General features: G+C 36.7%; 1 protein-coding gene across 6 annotated transcripts in view; it reads right to left on the reverse strand.

Annotated features, from left to right (window-relative positions):
• Positions 1 to 18,740, reverse strand: part of hivep3a (HIVEP zinc finger 3a) — a 91,145-nt gene that overhangs the window by 11,220 nt on the left and 61,185 nt on the right. For 4 of the 6 annotated variants that reach the window (XM_005159549.6, XM_073931604.1, XM_005159548.6 and 1 more), the window contains 2 exons: positions 13,291 to 17,408; positions 10,731 to 10,870 (listed from right to left, as the gene is read on the reverse strand). In XM_005159549.6, the coding sequence (XP_005159606.1) occupies positions 10,731 to 10,870; positions 13,291 to 17,022 (3,872 nt within the window). In that variant the 5' untranslated portion in view covers positions 17,023 to 17,408. Of the gene's footprint in view, positions 1 to 10,730; positions 10,907 to 13,290; positions 17,409 to 18,740 lie in introns of all 6 variants that reach the window. The other 2 variants (XR_012394973.1, XR_012394974.1) reach the window with 2 other exon arrangements.

The following is an 18,740-nucleotide window of genomic DNA, read 5'->3' on the forward strand; positions in this document are numbered from 1 at the left end:
CAACATCACCTCTAGGTTAATTAAAATACCAGTGGAGCAAAACCTCTGCGCTAGAAAATGCACATAAAGAGGCCTATACATTGATCTCACAGGTCTGTGTGGGAGATCTGATCTCAAATCTATAGCACCTGCATGCTACGCTTTTAAAGGTGTTCCTAAACAGTCTGATATGCTTGGCACAGACCCTCTTTCAGACACCACACATGCGTAAATATCCATACACCCCCTCCGCCTACCCACAGACACACAACACACACGGGTAGTCTGGCTGGGTATCCACCCTGTTTGTGTCCAGAAAGTCCCAAAACGGGGCCTCCACTTGACCTCAAACAGAGCACCATTTATAATGTCAAGAACTAGGGCCCCCCTCCCTTCCGACCCCCTTCACTGCCACCCCCGGCTCAAATATGGGGTTCTTGCAATGCCCCTCTGTGCCCAGAGTCCACACGACTGTGCCAATGCAAACAGCTGAGAGGGGGGGAACCCTAGACCCAACCAGCTGCTCATAACCAATAACGTGAGCACACATCAAGAACTGTGTGCCAGCTTTCTTAAAAATAACAGTCATAATAGGGTTCAATTTTGGGGATTTTAGTTTTTAGTTTTAGGCAGTGGAGCTATTTAATAGGCACTTATGTTATGAAACGTTCATTTCTGTAACAGACTGATGTTCTATATGCGGTAAACATAAAATGAAAGTGATCTAATTAAAAAAGTCATTCTGAATAGGGCTGTACAATACTGAAGAAAAACGTGACGTGTGATCGCATTTATAATATAATACAAAAATAAGGAGAAAGGAAACTGTTGTACGCACTCCGCTGAAGACATCTATTAGCCAACATATTTAATTTGGTTTGTTAAGCGCAAAACTATTTCTAAATTCTATGCCAGATATGGTGATGCATGTGTCTCCAAAACTCGACAAGTGGACAAATCTAAACTTCTTTTATTAAACAAATATAAATATGCATATAGTGAACACTGCTAATAATAATAACATTATACAAATGCAAACTGTCACGAATAAACTGAAAAAAAGCCGGTATTTAATCCTTTATTTTATTTTTTTCATAAAGATAATTGTTTATTTCTATACATCCTGTATATCTTAAGCAATGTGTTAGCATTTGAACCCACATAGGTGCATAACTATCACGCTTTTTTACTTTGTCAATGGTATGGTCTATTTCAGTTCCTCAAAATAGCACTGCACCAACAATGCACCTTAACACACCTCCTTTATAGACCGGCACATGCATGAGTTCACAAAGTAGCGCAAATGGATTTACTGTTTAAACAATGTGGCACAAAATGTGAAAGTTAGGGTTGCTCTTGTCTGAATACAGCAACAAATCACACCAAACACATATTGCGCCTTATTGCGCTGGGTGTATGATAGGGTCCTTAATATTTTCTTATTACATGGCTCTCTGGAATACTTGATTCTGATTGGTCACAATATTCCATGGTATGTTATTCCCAGATAACAACCGCAGATAATAATAACACAGGCTAATCCGTATTCATGCTTGTCTGTCACATCACTGTTTTTGATTGTTACAATTTTGTGCCTGAATAATACATAGATTAGTATATGCTTCATTCAGCAATTTTCATTTCTGTCAGCTTTGCGTTTAATTAAAGAAAGAATAAGCTATTACGGTGCAGAACAATGTTGTGGGTCAATTTTTTATGTTTTTTGGCAAGCAGTCATGTAATAAGTGGGATAAAGTACATCCAGTTGGTTGTTTTTGGAGAAAATAGTCTTTCATTCTTATTAACAGCCCTCAGCTTCACTCCAGGTTTCTGGGCTTGTTGAGGTTTATTCTGGAATAGCAAGGCAGAGTAAAGCTCTTAAGGCTTTTAAATAAGTCTTTTTAGGTTTTGTACAAGGGAATGGTTGTTATCGCAGATTAGAACACACCTGTCTGGCATACTCGATTCTGATCATTCAAACACAACATTCCAAGATAAGTTATTCCCAGATAACAGCTGCTGAATAACATAGGTTGTTCAGGGAACATCAAATCAAATTCGAGTTTTGACAAAAAAATTTTCAAACTCCCCTGCAAATTCTATCTGTACCAAAATAGAACAATATTTCAGCATATTTTCATATTTAGTGTAATTGCTTGGTCTAACCCAAGGTTTACTGATACAAACACATACAGGTAGTTATGTTTATATATATATATTTATATATTTATATCTTTACAACAGATTTATATCTTTATATCTTTACAACAGATGTAAAGTCAGCAACTCACTTATTCAAATGATTTGTTCAAAGTAAGTCTCCAGTAAATGCTTCACTGAATGCACAAACTATCTCAATAGTTTATAAAAAAAATGGTGCAGTATTGATGTCTAACTAAAATAAAATAATCATGTATTTTTGCTGCTGTATCACATAATAAATATTAAACTAACATGCTTACTCTAAAACTATATATATATATATATATATATATATATATATATATATATATATATATATATATATATATATAKAGTATATATATATATATTTAAATTGCTTGTATTGACACCACACATTTGCATACATTGTGGTTGTATTGTTTTGTTTCATACTAGAGTACAGGGCTTGACTAACTTTTTTTGCTCACCAGTAGATTTCCAACGTAACTAGCTACTCACCATTTTCACTAGCCACACTTTTCTTGTTGGGAAAATATATTTTGCTTAAACTTGACTTTGACGTGCAAAATTACTTGATGTAGATATTGTGTTATGTCCACATGCATTCTCATTCATTTAACTTCTTGTGTGTATTGTGTATTAGCTTGCTCAGTGTGCATGAGCAAATGGACTGTCACAATGCAATCAGTTTTTATTTCACGACTTTTCTGGGCTCAAAATTAAGGATTTACCAAATTTATCTCTGACCACACCAAATAAGTATTTCTTAGCCACAATTTTTAATGTGTAAAAACAAGGAAAATATAGCTTTATAGGTGCACTTTTTAATTCAACAAAACTTTTCTTTAAAAAAAAACATTACAAAAATAATGATTGGCATGTATCTAAAAGATGAACAGTAATCTGTTCTGGCTAAAAGTCCCAGATCATCAGTTAACTACACATAAACAGGGAGTAATATCCCATTAAAGCAATGTAATTGTAAAAAAAAAAAAAAAAGATAATTAAACCATGTTAACAAAAATAACTGTAAGCAAAAGAAAGTAGGTGAAACATATCGTGCACACAGTATGTTAGGCCTGTTAATAAACTCTTCTAAGAATAATTAAAATGAAAGCAGTGACTGCTGCTGCTTATAAAACAATATGTGTGTATATATATATATATATATATATATATATATATATATATATATATATATATATATATATATATATATATATATATATATATATATATATATATATATATACATATATATATTTTTTTTTATTTATTTTTTTTTTTTTTATCTCAAGCTCTTGAAAGAAGCAGGACTTGGGTGCACGATCATCACTCTTTGTCCAGTCTATTTCAAAGGCTTCCTCTAGGCACGGTTGGTTGCTTCGCCCAAGTAAACGGTAGAGCGCATCACATCAGCTGTTAGCGCGAGTGGTCATGCTCTCATTCTGTATTCATCATTCTTTTGCTTGCACGAACACGGTTATTTTTATCAGTCGTGCTGCTTCTCGATTCTAATATCACATTTGCACGAATATTGGGCCATGCTTATTGTTGAACCCTGCTTTTAAGAAAACTACAATTTAAAAATGATTTTCAACCAGCCAAAGTGGCTAGTGGAGGTGTCTGTCTAAGCCGCCACAGCTGAAATCTACCTGCATTTGGAGGGTTGGCGGGTGTTAATGTAAAGCCCTGCAAGGGGACATGATATATTTTGTTATTTTTACTTGTTTGCACTTGAATTATCATGATTTATGAGTATGACTTTTGGAAATACATTAGCAAAATAAACATTCATAATAACTACATTTTAATAAAGTACATAAACAAGAATACTTTTGTACTTTATAAAATAGAACTTTATATTTTTACTTTTATTAGGGTATTTGTGCTTTTAATCAACTGCCTGATCTGGTGTCAGCTGGTAATGTTGCACCACTAAAGTGTGAAAAACTGCTTAGGTGTCTGACATGTACTGATCATTAATGCAGTTTTAACCTATTTAGATGCAGCATCTATGAAGGGTGTAAGCTGTCAGATATACATGCAGAACTATTAGTCATACCAATGTCTTCTTCAAGTCTGCAAAACACCACACCTACTGTTTAAATGGTGTGTTCTGATGAGTGGGGCCAAAATAGTAAAAAAATAAATAAATCTATATGACTTCTAAATAAAGATTTTTAACAAATGTTTTTCTGAAGGACAGTTCACCCAAAAATTATACTTACTCTAAAGTTGAGTTAAGTTTTTTTTATTCTTTTGTTGAACACAAAATAAGATATTTTGAAGAAAGCTGAAAACCTGTAACCGTTGACTTCTATAATAGGAAAAAAAAAATACTATGGAAGTCAATGATTGGAGATTTCCAGCTTTCTTCAAAATACCTTGGACCCTATTATACACCTGCAATTTATAAACGCGCACAACGTGTTTGGTGAAATTTGTTGCAGACCAGTTTTCAGACCAGCGCAACCCTAATTTTCATGTTTCACCTATGCAGGTTCAAACGATTATGCATTGCATGATAAGCACAGGATGTACAGCAATAAAAAAATATCTTTACATATTGTAGAAAATATAATTCACTTTTTTTTTTCATTTCTCATTAGAGTTATCCTTGATTTTCTAGTAATATGTTGTGTATGCTTTGCCTAAAGAGATGTTAAATCATTTACCTTAGTCATTCTTTACCATATATATTTTTATATTCTATACTATATTTTGTATCCTCTTTCAAATTATATGCTAACCGAAACTGGCCTTTGAGGAGATGTATTTTGCATACTAATGAGGCATTTTGCAGAAAGAGCTATCTTGGACAAGAAATATGCACCCGAAACAATAAAAATAACATGTGTCTCTCACTTCTGATTTCCTGTGTAACCATTTATGAAAACATATTGGAGCCTATGGAGGTCTCTAAGCATGTGCATTTAACTGGTCCAGTTCTTCTGTGCAAAAAAGAGGAACTAGAGATGGTGCAGACAAGCTGACAGAGACAACCTGCCTTCTCCTTCTTCTGTGTATATAAACTGGGTCTTTAATCCTAAGAAAACACTCGCGGAGCACCTGGTATGTTCTCTTGGATAGCATTGTATAACCAAAAGGATTTTGGATTTTTACACAAAAACATTTGTGCGACCCAGGGCCCTGATCGAATTATTCATTTGTACTTAATAAATGACTAATATTTTTAAAATTGATCTCCACCTCCTGAGTTTGTATTGAACACGCATGGAATAATACACCTCTTATTTCAACAATATGAAAAAATAAAATTAAGGATTAAAATACTACCCCCATGCCTTCCTCGTCTCGGGGTGCTTTTTTTCAGTTTTTTCATGACAATTTGCATTTGTATGTTATTATTATTAGCAGTATTTATTATATGCATATTTAAATGTGCTTTAATAAAACAAGTTTAGATTTTTCCACTTGTCAAGTTTTAGAGACGTATGCATCACCATATGGGGCATAAGAATAGGATGTGTGCTTGGATGGCCTATAACTCATGTGTCTGATAACTTCATAAGTTTTGCTCCGATAACTTTACAAAAAAGGCAGTACAGGACATTCTATTATCTAGATATGGTTATTTGCAATCCTTTTAGGTGAGACTTTTTGAGATTATCTAGCTAGTTTTATCATCTACCGGTTCTAAGGTTTAATACTTTAGTGAACAAGATTAGTGAACAAACACCCAAACTTCAGTATGACTGAGGAATAAGCTTTAAACTCAAATGCGAAAACTCAAGACATTCTTAGATAAACTGTGCAGTAACCACATAATTACCCTCCACCTGAAACTCTGAGTCAATCCATTTTTTAAACATTCACGCAAAATCACTCGCCTCATACATCAAGTAAAACCTCAGAGCTTCTAATTTTAATATGCTCAAACCACCTTAACCACTTTCAGTCTTTTCATACTGAAGAGACAGAAATGTGTCCTAAACCTGTGCTCTCCAAAAGCCAGACGTGTGCGGTGAAACAGCACAGTGCAATTATGAGTCAATATCATGGGTGCTGTGAAGAGTATGTTGTGTGTTATAAGTGCCATCATTTTTCAGAACCGCCACAGATGGTTGTTTCTAGGAAGACTTGTCCTTGTAAAATGATCTCAGTCACGACAGACTAAGGCACAGACTACATAACCTTGAAGAACTGCATTTCTTCTTTCTAGCTGCATGCCTGATTTATTTTGTAGTTTGTTCAAAAAGCCTTGAAGCCAGACTGATTCATAGTTTTATTTTAAATCTCAGATCATTTTTGTTATGGTGACCTAGCTCACTAATTTGAAATAGCTGGGGAAAAAGCTTTAGATCTCTTTTATTTAAAAAAAAATCCTACATTTTGGTCGCGCTAAACTGTTCATTCACTGCCTGCCAAAGCTGGCCCAAACTATTCTTTCATGGTCTTAGAAGGATAGGTTGAAAATTAAATATAATAACAAAAACAACTGGAGATAACAACAACATTATCCATCTGGCAACAACATCAAAAACACAATGTAATGTCAATTGGCTACCTTGACGTCAAATAGACGTCAAGGTTTTGACATCAGATCAATATGCAGTTTTGACATGCTTTTTTTGCATTACGAGTGTTGTCAATATGATGTCGATTTGACATAAAGGTGCCCTCTGGATAGAAGATCATGCAGACAAGCACTTGTGTTAGGAGTGTTAAAGAGCCCCTATCATACATTAAAAAGGGTAATATTTCGGTTTTATGGGTCTCCAACAACATACTGATATGCATGGAAGATCAAAAAACACTTTCATGGTCTTATAATATGAATTTATTTTTACCTAATTATCCCAGTGACTTCCATATGAATCGTTCAGCGGTTCATTTGTTCCCAAACCCCTCCTTAGTGCAAAGCTAGTCTGCGCTGATTGGACCTATGACAGCCTGTCAAGCCCACGGGTCCCCAACATTGGTATTGTATCCGATCACAGCGAATGCCCGAAACACGCTTCATAGTAAACTTACTCAACAGTGTTATTCAGACACATTACCCCCAAAAACAGTTAAGTTAAACACCAACATATTAATGCTCCATTCTTAACATTAATAAACATTTAGTATTAATCCACACTACAGCAAAAGCTAAACTATTCTGAACCTTGACCGCTGCACGTGTGTAGGAACAGCTGATGTTGGCCATAGCAACGCCAATGCCAACGGCAATGGAACTTGAGCTTACAAACGCATTTAAATTCGTTAACAAAGTGGCACGCGTCACATTTTCAACTTGGTATTAGACGCGATATGATAATATAAAGACTTAACCTGATACAATGCATGCGGTTACAAGTAACAAAACACAATAATTAAATACATAATTTGCAAGCTAGAGAAAGCAGGGAGACAGCCTTTTACATACACTTATGAAATTGGTCTCGGGCCAGGTCTTATTTCAATAATTATCTTTCATTTTGGAGCTTTTCTCCCTTCTCAGCTATAACTTAGATCATTTCTATTTGCAATCATTGCTGTGGCACCTCTTGCGTGAAGTGTTATATATAAGACAATGGAAGGCAATTTTTCTAGGTTTGCGCTTGCAACAATTGGGCGGGGCTTATGTTTCGTAGCCACGTCACACCAAAACGGCTAAAGACTCATTATACAGATGAGTCATTCTAACCGCTATGAGTCCACTCTTTTTTAGATGAATCAATGTTTTTAAAAACTGTCCACTTTCAGATTTAAGCCCTAGCTGGATATTTCACTTCCCTTAGAGCTGTTACACACTACATGGAAGGTCATTTTCAAAATTCCACAATAGGGGCTCTTTAAGATATATGAGCTGTTTATCAGTCACAACATCCAGAGAGCAATGGTGAAACTTTTAGTACTTAATTTCATTAAGTACACTTAACTAATACATATAAGTGTATACTTAAGTTTATACAAAAGTTGATTGCTGTGTGATATTCTGCAATAGCAGAACTCATACAGCCTCTTTACTCTTGTGTATTGCTCTACTTCAGCATTGGCGAGAGCCACGGCAAGTGATATGCTATGCTATGCGACCACGCACATCATATACTACTGACATCTACATATTAGTTGTATAGTGGTTATTATACTTTTTGAATACTGCTTGAGAGTGAACAAACAGAATTGGCAAAACAAGTACAGGCCAAATATACTATGACATTTCTGTCAGGATAGCCAAATATAGTTAAGTGCAATATTAATTATACTTATGAAAAGTACCTAAAGTAAATTTCAGAGAGGTACATAAAAATTAGTCTGAAAGTATGCTCTTATTCTATAGTTTAAGTAATAGCACACTTGAATATACATATATATATATATATATATATATATATATATATATATATATATATATATATATATATATTTTTTTTTTTTTTTTTTTTTTTTTAATTAACTTTTTTTGTGAGGAATTCATCCAAAATTGCAAAACCAAAATTATTTATTTTATTGTTTTGGAATTGTTAGTAAAATATATGCTATTGCAGTAGTTAAATGCAAATGTGAGTGAAGTTTAATATAAACTAATTTCGAGAAGATCACATGCTTATAATTGCTTGCGGCTGGTCCCCCATTATTCAATTTATGATTCACAAGCCACTATAAGTTCCATATAACAGCCATCTTTGTTTTGAAGAATCGCCCCTTCCATCCCTACTCCTCCTTTCTTTTTTTTTTAGATGGGTGGCACGGTGGCCCAGTGGTTAGCACTGTTGCCTCACAGCTAGAACGTCACTGGTTCAAGTCCTTACCAAGCCGGCCAACATTTCTCACGTTTTCCCTGTGCTCACGTGGGTTTCCCCCGGGTTCCCCAGTTTCCTTCCACCGTCCAAAAACATGCAAGTTAAGTTAATTGACTAATCAAAATCGACACCATAGACATGCTACCAGTAAGTAGTTATCTTTTAAAATCAATCACTATCTGTTCAATAGTTACTACAGCAAGGAAGTTCCCGAGATCTACCTGATCTCAAACTCCCCTCTAGCCCTGCAAATGGGAGGGAGCCCCGGGCTCGAGGATCTTATGTGCTCAGGGCTAAATATTAAATATTTTAAATAGTTTTTTTTATTAAATATAAAAAAGCTAAATATTGTTGTTCAATGCCATGCATCTAATCAAATTATATGAACCTAGTTATATTAAATATTGATTTGGCCACTCACTCTAAAAAAGCTTGTAGCCATGAAAGACTTTGCCTTCCATTGTCTTTGGTTCATATGCATGCAAACACAGAAGACCAGAATATATTTTTGCAATCTGCTTCGACCAAAAAAATGTAAAGCTTGGCCATCAGTAAACAACAGTGTTGGAGTGCATATTTGTTTTCATATTTAAACTGTTATTTGCTATGTGTGAATTATTAATCATTATTGACAGATGCTTAACATCATATCCAGTTCAGTGTGGCATCCACCGAAAATGTAGAATTTTAAAGTATTATATAACCATGACTTTATACAACTCTTGCTTTTTTTGCAGAGAAGTCAGAAAACAAACACTAAAAAACTATAATGACCAACTTGAACTAAAATTTATATTGAGCTTCCATCATATTATATTTTGCATATTCTTGAATGTATTCTAAGAAGCTGGTTTTTCATTCATCTAAAAACCTCGAAATGTGAGCCTACTGCCTCTTGGCCATCTCCATATGCCTACAGCTCAATGACCAAAATCATTGATGCAGTATGGTGTAAATGGGACTCTGTGGGGTTCCACAGGAAGTGACCGCCAGGCTAGGTATTTTCCTGGCTTGGGCAGTGTAACAGACGGTCCGTGTTGGCTCTGAAAACCAACCAATCTCCTGCAGCGGTACAAGAACAACATTGCTCAAAATACTGACAAACCAGTGACAGAACGCCACCACACATACAGTATGGGCAGGGTGCACAGGGACTAGGACAGAAGCTTAAATATTTTAGCTTTCAGATGAGTAAATGATGAATCAAATCAATTAAAAACTAGATTTACATTGAAAAAAGAACAAACTTGCAAGGTCCAAAAAATAAGTGTTTTAAATTTTGACTCTAACTGAAATCAGTGTCTGGATTTTTTCATTATGCTCACACATCTGGTTTTCTTCAAGCTGTTTACAAGAATCAACGCCTACCATGACACCATCTCTGAAGCGTAGGAACATTTAAAGATAGTTAAATTAACACAAGGTAAAAATACCAATCTTAAATTGCCAATGCAAATAAATGCAAGAAAGAAGAGCGATCACAATTCACTGTGCAAATACATGCAAAAAAAAACAGATGAACATTACACATAGTAGTATGCAGATATTCCAAGAATATAGTCACTCTGGATTTCATTTTGAACAACCACATGCTAAAGGACTTTAAACTTTAAGACTAAAGTTAGCAAATATACTGTTCACAAAAACAAAAAAGATAGAGATATAGTGTCTCTATGAATAAAAGAAAACAAAAAACTTAAAAAAAAAAAAGTAAAAAGTGACAAAGGTTTATTAATAAAGCACTGGAACTATACACTGTAACTGAGACTAAGCAATTTATGTTGTATTTGTAAAAATGTTATTAGCATGACTTACCCTCCCTCACAAATCTGTACCCGTGAGCTGCATTTGGAGGTAGATAACTGGTCTTCCTTCTCCTCCGTTGTTTTTGTTTCTACCTCCGTCAACTCAGCTTGCTGGGCTTCTTTCGGTTCTGTGAGCTGAGCGGCATGTACCTACACTCGAGAGAGACACGGGCAAGTTCACCAACCCTATTCCGGGTGCCCAGGGAGACAGAGATGAGGGGGGAAGTCTCATTCAACATTTTCCAGATAGCATTAAAACTGATTTACTTTACAATGTCTTGCCAAGTTTAATGACTTCCAAGAAAAAATGTAGAAATGACAATAAGCCAGACCTAGACAAAAATAAGCCCCCACTTTAATTACAACAGTGTCAACTAGCATATTAGTTATTCTCCCTGCTGAAAAAACACTTTCAAGTGGACAAGGTGGTTTGAGAACATGGCAGCAGAATAACCAGCTAGAAACCTTCTACTTTCTTCCAAGACACAAAAGCTTAACACTGGAACGACTAAGGTGGTCATTTTTTAATTTGGTCATTTCAACCATTTTTTAATTTGGTGATATAACTTTTCTTAAGTGCATATATATATATATATATATATATATATATATATATATATATATATATATATATATATATATATATATATGAGCAATATCACACGAGTAGCAGTGCGATATGGCTGTATTTCGGCACTGGTGGGAGGCGTGCGATGGCACGAGGCCGCACCAGTGCCGATATACAGCCATATCGCACTTATACGAGTGTGATATTACGTTTATACAACAGTTTGATGGCATAACTGTGAATATAAAAACAAAATCAAACACGGAGAGTTTCAAAAACCCTTTTGTATGTGCAACAACTTTCTTCCACATTGGATTCAAATCATAAACTGACAGTTAAAACAGTTGAGCAAGCATCTTTTAAACTTTAGATCTGTAGTGTCTGCTTTTTGCTGGCTGTATGTGGGCGGAGTAATACACAAAGGGTAAAGAGGCTGTAGGAGTTCTGATATTGCATAATATTGCACGGCTATCAGCCAATCAGATTTGAGAACCAGACAGAACTGTTGTATATATATATATATATATATATATATATATATATATATATATATATATATATATATATATATATATATATATATATATATATATATATATATATATATAAAACAGTTCTGTCGGGTTCTTAAATCTGATTGTCAGATAGTCATGCGATATTCTGCTGCACTCGTCCAGCCTCTTAACCCTTTACCCTTGTGTATTACTCAGCCTACATACACCGGCAAGCAGAGGACACTTTACAGTTTGACAAATATGCACAACATAATGTACTTTTGAGGCATTTTTAATCAAAAATGTAGTTGTTTAGATTGCAACTATGCAGTTTACTTATAAGGATAGTGCCTATTTTAAATCTTATAATTTCTGAGAGAAAGCACGTCGGCGGCCATCAGCCTGTCATTGAGCAGACCAAAGATGGTTGACATTGTTCATCTACAAAATGGTGACAGAGACAGCATAATAAGCCCTTAGAGGGAAAAAAAACAGCATAATTTCACAACACAATGGTAATCTGCTAGTGTTGGTGCTGCTTTGACGTTTTTAGACATAAATATTGTGATCTCCTGATTGCAACAGAGAAATACAGGGAAATTACAGGGATAATTACAGGGATATAATACAGGGAAAATACAGGGTAATCTTAAAATGTAACTAAAATAATTTATTTTTTCATTACTTTAAACACTATGCTTGAGAATCATTCAAATACTAGCTCTACGTTGATGTTGTTGATGTAGCAACGGTTTCTGCTGTTCTGACATCAGCTGCAGATGTAAAGGAATGGCCGAAGAAAGTAGATTTTGAGACTCTTTGTTTGACTTTCTTTTTATATACACAGTTATGCCTTTGAACTGTTGTATAAATGCAATATCATACTCGTAGCAATGCGATGTGGCTCTATATCGTCACTGGTAGGACACTGCGGCCTCATGCCAATGCAAGCCTTCCACCAGTGCCAATATACAGCCACATCTCACTGCTACTCGGGTGATAATACATATATATATATATATATATATATATATATATATATATATATATATATATATATATATATATATATATATATATATATATATTTATTTCTAACATTGAAATATTATAAAAAATATGAAACACAAAAGACTTCTGAGTATTTATACCTTGAATTACCATAACGGTCAAATTGACCACATGCATTTAAGCCTTTATTACTTATTCCCTTGCCTTATATGAATGCATCAGTTGATTACCAACTTCCTGCTAACAAAAACATCACTTTCTATAGTTAAACCCTAACTTTTCATCCGACATGTCTTTGAAAACAACATATTAAGTGCTATGAATGAATGTGAATGTAAATATGACATGACAATATGACGTTATGACGTCTTATATGCAAATGGTCAGAATGACAGAAATGGCCATTCCAGAAGTTATTCAGCTAGTTCCAGTGTAAAGCTGAATCTAAGCAGAGCCTAAATCATTGACTTAATAAAGACAAGATTTGTTTCATTTACCTCAGTCACGTTAGGCTTTTGGGAGTCAGGTGTCTCTTGTTTCACATCCAAAGAAGGTGACATGGATGCCATGGTGTAGAGAAGTGTTTCATGTCTCTGCCTGCATTGCAACAGGGAAAGCATTTCCTTGCTTGTTAGGCCAGGAGGGTTTGGATTGCGGGTACTTGTACACCATGAAGAATAGACTGAGTTTTGTTGTTCACTCTGTATGGATGGATTTGGCTTTATGTAGTTTAGAAAGCACCAGCTAAAAGTTAGATTCGTGTTAAGAGTCTGAAATGGGGGATCTTTGTGTTCAGTTGGGAAGATGACACTTTGCTCACCCAGTATTTCCTCCTTTTTGAATTCAATCAAAACCTTATCATCTCTCCTTTCATTTTCCTGGTTTTCTTCCTCCTCTTTTACTCGTTTCTGCTGTTGTTCACTTTCTGGGTTGAGTTCATTACTGCTTGTGGGCGACAGGACACGTTTGGTTGCTCCAACACTTACTGAATCAGATCTTTCAGAATCTGGTTGTTGATCCATAATTTCATACTTTGAGACCACTGCAACTGAACTGACTCCAGAGCAACAAGGTTCCTGGGGCCTTGAAAAAAATGTTTGTGAAACTGTTGTATAAATAGAGCCTGCATGATATGGAAGGTGTGAATTAAGACGGACTGGAATACTCTGGGCTGGTAAAGGTCTTAGTACTTCTGGGTTTGAAGTAACATCAAAACCAATATTCTGATGCTGGTGACAATGAGTGATGTATGGTTGGTCCTTTTCCATGGGAATTTCAAGCTTGAGTCCTGTTGACATTGAAGAATAATGAGCTCTGGCAGCACCTGATGGACAAATCAGACTTCCCACGGTAGTGGGGTGGTCAGTATGAATCACTGGGGTCAGCTGCAATGTACTCAGCTGGGTATTCTCTGATAAAACATCCTGTGATTTCATGATCTGCTTCTCACCAAATGAATGTACAGTATTGCTTGAAGACACGTGATGAGTGGATGGGCTGTAGGAGGTGACTGGGCTATGGCTAGGTGACGTGCTAGTCCTACAAGTGGGAGAGCTGGTGTTGAAGACTTTGGTAGTTTGGTCTTCCTCCTCAGGTTCCCTCACGGCACTGTGCCTCAATAGAAGGCATTTCCGCCTTTCTTTCCATCCTGCTGGGGTCCGATCTGGAGACAAACTGCTATAGTCAAATGATTTACTGCGAATCTCTGTAATAAGGTTAGCAGTTTGAGGTATATGAGGTGCCTGCTCAGATGCAGAGCGCCTCATTTCTCTATGAGAATTTATGGGAACTGTCAAAGTATGAGTGGCTCTTGATCTCCTAGTTGGTGTCAAATCTGCATCAGCTTTTCCAGCTTCTTCAAAAGAAGTTGATCTACTGGAATTGTGAGATGTGCAACTGTCTTGACTTGGACTGTGAGGCAGGGACATTGATTCAAAGCTTGAATCCCCTGAAGACTGTGCTGCTTCTGCAAGACGAAGACGTTTCTTTTTAGGTGGCAACTTCTCAATTGGAAGTTGGGCCAAAGTTGGACTTCTCTGAGGCCACTGGAACTCACTGACTTTTTCAGTGTCCTTCATTTTAGGGACAATCGGAGGGGGTGAGACTGCCATGGCTTCCGTGTTTGAATCTTCTGTGACCAGAATCTCTGGTACCTGGACATTTTGTTGGCGTACAAGTTTACGGAAGGATAGTTTAGTTGCTTGCTGCTTTGTCTGTGGATGAGGAGAAGTGTGGGAAACACCATGAGTGTGAGAGGGTTCGTCCGTTTTACTATTATCATGTTTCTCAAATGAACTGGTATGCTGAATGACAGATATTCCTTTCAAAGAACCTTCTGTGCAGTATTCTTGACCTAGTTCATGTGTCCTTTTAATAGGTTGTTCACAAGATGGTGCATACCCTCGCAGTGGTATATAAGAGACTGAGGGTAAAGAAGGATCTTCAAATTCAATACTCTCTTCTTTTCTTCTTTTTCTAAATGCAAAAGCACCAGAACGGGATGTAAATGTTCTTGTGGATTCATCTACTTGATAAACAGGAATTTCAGATTGTTGAGAAATATGAACTGTGCAACAGTGTTGTTTGTGTTTTTGATATCTCTCCACGTCATTACAAACAATACGACAAGCACCGCACTCAAATTGCTCTTGTTTCTGGCTGGGATCAGGCATTGTAGTAACTGGGTGATGAAATGATGAGGTGGAATAGGATTGTTCCTCCATTGTTAATTCAGCGCCAATTGGCAATTCAATTGCAGGCTGTCGTCTTAGCATTCCATGGCGCCGATTCTGAATTGGTTGCGGGTCATCAAAGGATTGGCTAAGGCGAAGGCTACGGGAAGTTTCAGACACGTCACTAGTACTTGCATCTGAGGGCATGGAGTGACTTCTCAAAAGAGGAGCAGTGGATGTTGATTCAGTTTGTGGGATACTAAGAGAATGATGTTGAAATTTCTCACATGGTACACCAAGAGTGATGGAACCACTACTTTTTGCACTTATGTCTATTTCTTTTGGACTGTGAAGAAATGGCTCTTTGGAAGAGACTACTTTCAATTCTGTGCTGCTTCTCCGAGAAAGTGAGAACCTTCTGGGCTTGACACTGTCAATCTTACTGGTGTCAACAACAGCCTCATTTATGGTGATGAGTTTAGTGATGTGGTCAATGACTTGCTTTTTGGGAACGTTAAATGGAATTCTTTTCCCTTCTTGTCCAGCAGGATGGGCATGTTGTTGATGAGAAGTCCTCTGCAAATGACCAAGGCGACCAAACTTTCCAAGGATGACTTCTGCATAGCTTTTTGCGCTTGTGTTTGGTGGACTATCTTGAGAGACTTCTGTGCTCTCAGATCGAGAGAAATAGCCGGACTCTGTGCTACCTTTGCTACTTTGACCAAATGATGAGGATGCTTCATCAGATGATCCTAAAGGTGTACGTCTTCCTCTGCTAAGTCGCATTGCAAGTCTCTTCTTAACTGCATGAGAGTCCTCTATTTCCTGTAACTGACCCTCAGAGCACCTTTCTGTAGCACTTGAGTTTTGAACTGACATCCTTTGTTTTTCTAAATAAGAAGATGGTTGGCTTTCTTCATCTGAATCTGTAAGTGGTTCCTCTGAACAACTTATACCTGGTCCCTCCCTGTCTGCAGTCAGACCAGCCTTCACCCTATGAGTGTGGGACTTTCGGTGCTTGTAAAGGTTACTTTTAGTCTTGAAGGAGAACCCACATGGTGCACAAGGGTAAGGCCTCTCTCCAGTGTGGGATCGAATGTGTTTCTGAAGCACACTGGGCTTAGCACAAGCACGGCCACAGTATGAACACACATACTTTCCTGGCTTTTGAGGTTTGCGCTCACGCTTTTGTCTTGGTGTACCTTCCAAGACCTCTTCCATGGAACAAGAGGGTTTAGCTGATACTGCTGAGGATGAAGCTCCAGATGGCATTTCTCTAGCCTGGCTCATGTTAGCATTGAGATGTTCAGAACTACCTGATGCCCTCGGTGGCTTTCCCTCTTCAACAACATCTCTCTCCTGAAGAGATTTCCTCTGTAATCGGAGCCGTTTTCTTTCAATATTAAGATGTTTCCGCTGCTGTGCATGGTGCACCTGGGTGACAACCTTTTTCTCTTCATGATACTGTGGCTTAGGGTTATCCACTGGGGTCTCATTCTGCTTTGCTAAACCTCCAGATTGCTCCCCAGTGGTCGCCTGGCTATGCAAAGCCTCCATAAAATGGGATGAAAGCCTAAGGTGCTATTTATTCCAGACTGTATGAATGACCAATTGATTCAATGAATTCAGAGAACTGCATAATACCTTGTTCCATTCAACATACGCAAGGGTTTTACATGTTGGTCATAGCTGAAATGTTCTGTATGCATTATTGCTTGATGGTAGAAGAGCTTCTTCCAATGAATTATATAAAACACAGCTACAACTTATCAGTTAAAGTGAAAACTTTTGTCTGTCCTGTTTCTTGTTCTTTCTTGTTCTTAGAAATCCAAAATAGCTAGGCTTTTCCATGAATGCTCTGTCTGGTTCTCAATTTCTGTGTTCTGCAGATGCTTTATGTTCCAAATATGGTTGACAGATGATCCACTTCAGAGATTGGAATTCTAGAAAATACCAGAAAAAAAAAGAATTAGTCAGACTGCAATAAACTGCTATTGGAATACAATACACACCACTTTCTGTATTAACGTGTAATACTCAAATAGCTCTAGCTCACAAATAGACTACTCGAGAGTACACATGTGAACACTTGAAAGCAGTCCTGTTCCATCACACCAATTTTATTATATTGTTTTTTTTTCCTCAACACTGGAGAAAGACTTTTACATTTTAAAAAATATATATAATAGGATTAAAGCTAACCTTATTTTTGTTTTCTCAGATTCAATCTCAATAAATGGCAGAAGTACAGTTTAACAGAGTGAGAATTACAGATTCTTTATAATGTTTAACAAAATCCTAATTTAAGATAGCACTGATGTTTGTGAAAACACACTCTGACACTGCTTTCACAAGAACACAATAAGGAATTAGGCATCCCACTCACTGACCAGCTGGTATTGGCACCCACGCTTAGCTTTAGGGGGCGGCTAGGTGTGGAACCACAGGAGATCCTGCTGGTACATATGAAAATGAGTGCCAACTATACATTCCAGCACAATGCTCTTGTGAATCCAACTCTAAGTGTTCACAGACTTCCAATTATAGTGGAAAAAGAACATACTGATGAGTGTATTATTATGGACAGTAGATAATATGATAAGGGATGAGTACTTTCAAATACCCCCAAAAAATTGATTGATGGAAAATTAACCAACACCACTGAAAACCTAAGCAAATCTTCAAGTTTTAACAAAAAATACTGCGGTTTGAAGACTTCAAAACAGAAAGGTTGAAACAATAAAATCTAATCCTAAAAAACAAGTGACTTAGCTGCATTCACATGCCATTCTGTGGTTTGCTGGGTTCGATGAGCATATGTAGGTCGAACGGATAGTGTAGGAGGCCTAAAACATGGTGGTTGTCTGGACTTGGATGTGAGTCAAGCAAGCATTCATCTCTCTAGAACCACCTGTTCTGTCCTCCCACTCAAAAACACTGGCGACCTTGAATCACAGACTGCAGTGGCACATCATAATGACTCATTTTAGCTCAGGCACAGTTCTATAACTGTTCTGCAATTCTGTATTCAAACTACACATCTCCTTTCTACAGAGAGATGTATCTGTCTTCACTGAGCTGGTTTGCAAACAAACATGTTCTGGATTAGGAGTTAGGATTAGAATTTTACTGGAAACACAAGAGAAAATTTTAAAGCTAAACTCATAAAATCTCTGCAGGTAATCATGTTGACTCACGATGGTACTGCAGACAAAGCAAAGGGGATCATCTGTACTAAACTGAAAGTGAAAATATCCGATTTGTGACACCTGTGA

Source organism: Danio rerio, chromosome 19 (genome assembly GCF_049306965.1).
Source record: "Danio rerio strain Tuebingen ecotype United States chromosome 19, GRCz12tu, whole genome shotgun sequence".
NCBI lineage: Eukaryota > Metazoa > Chordata > Actinopteri > Cypriniformes > Danionidae > Danio > Danio rerio.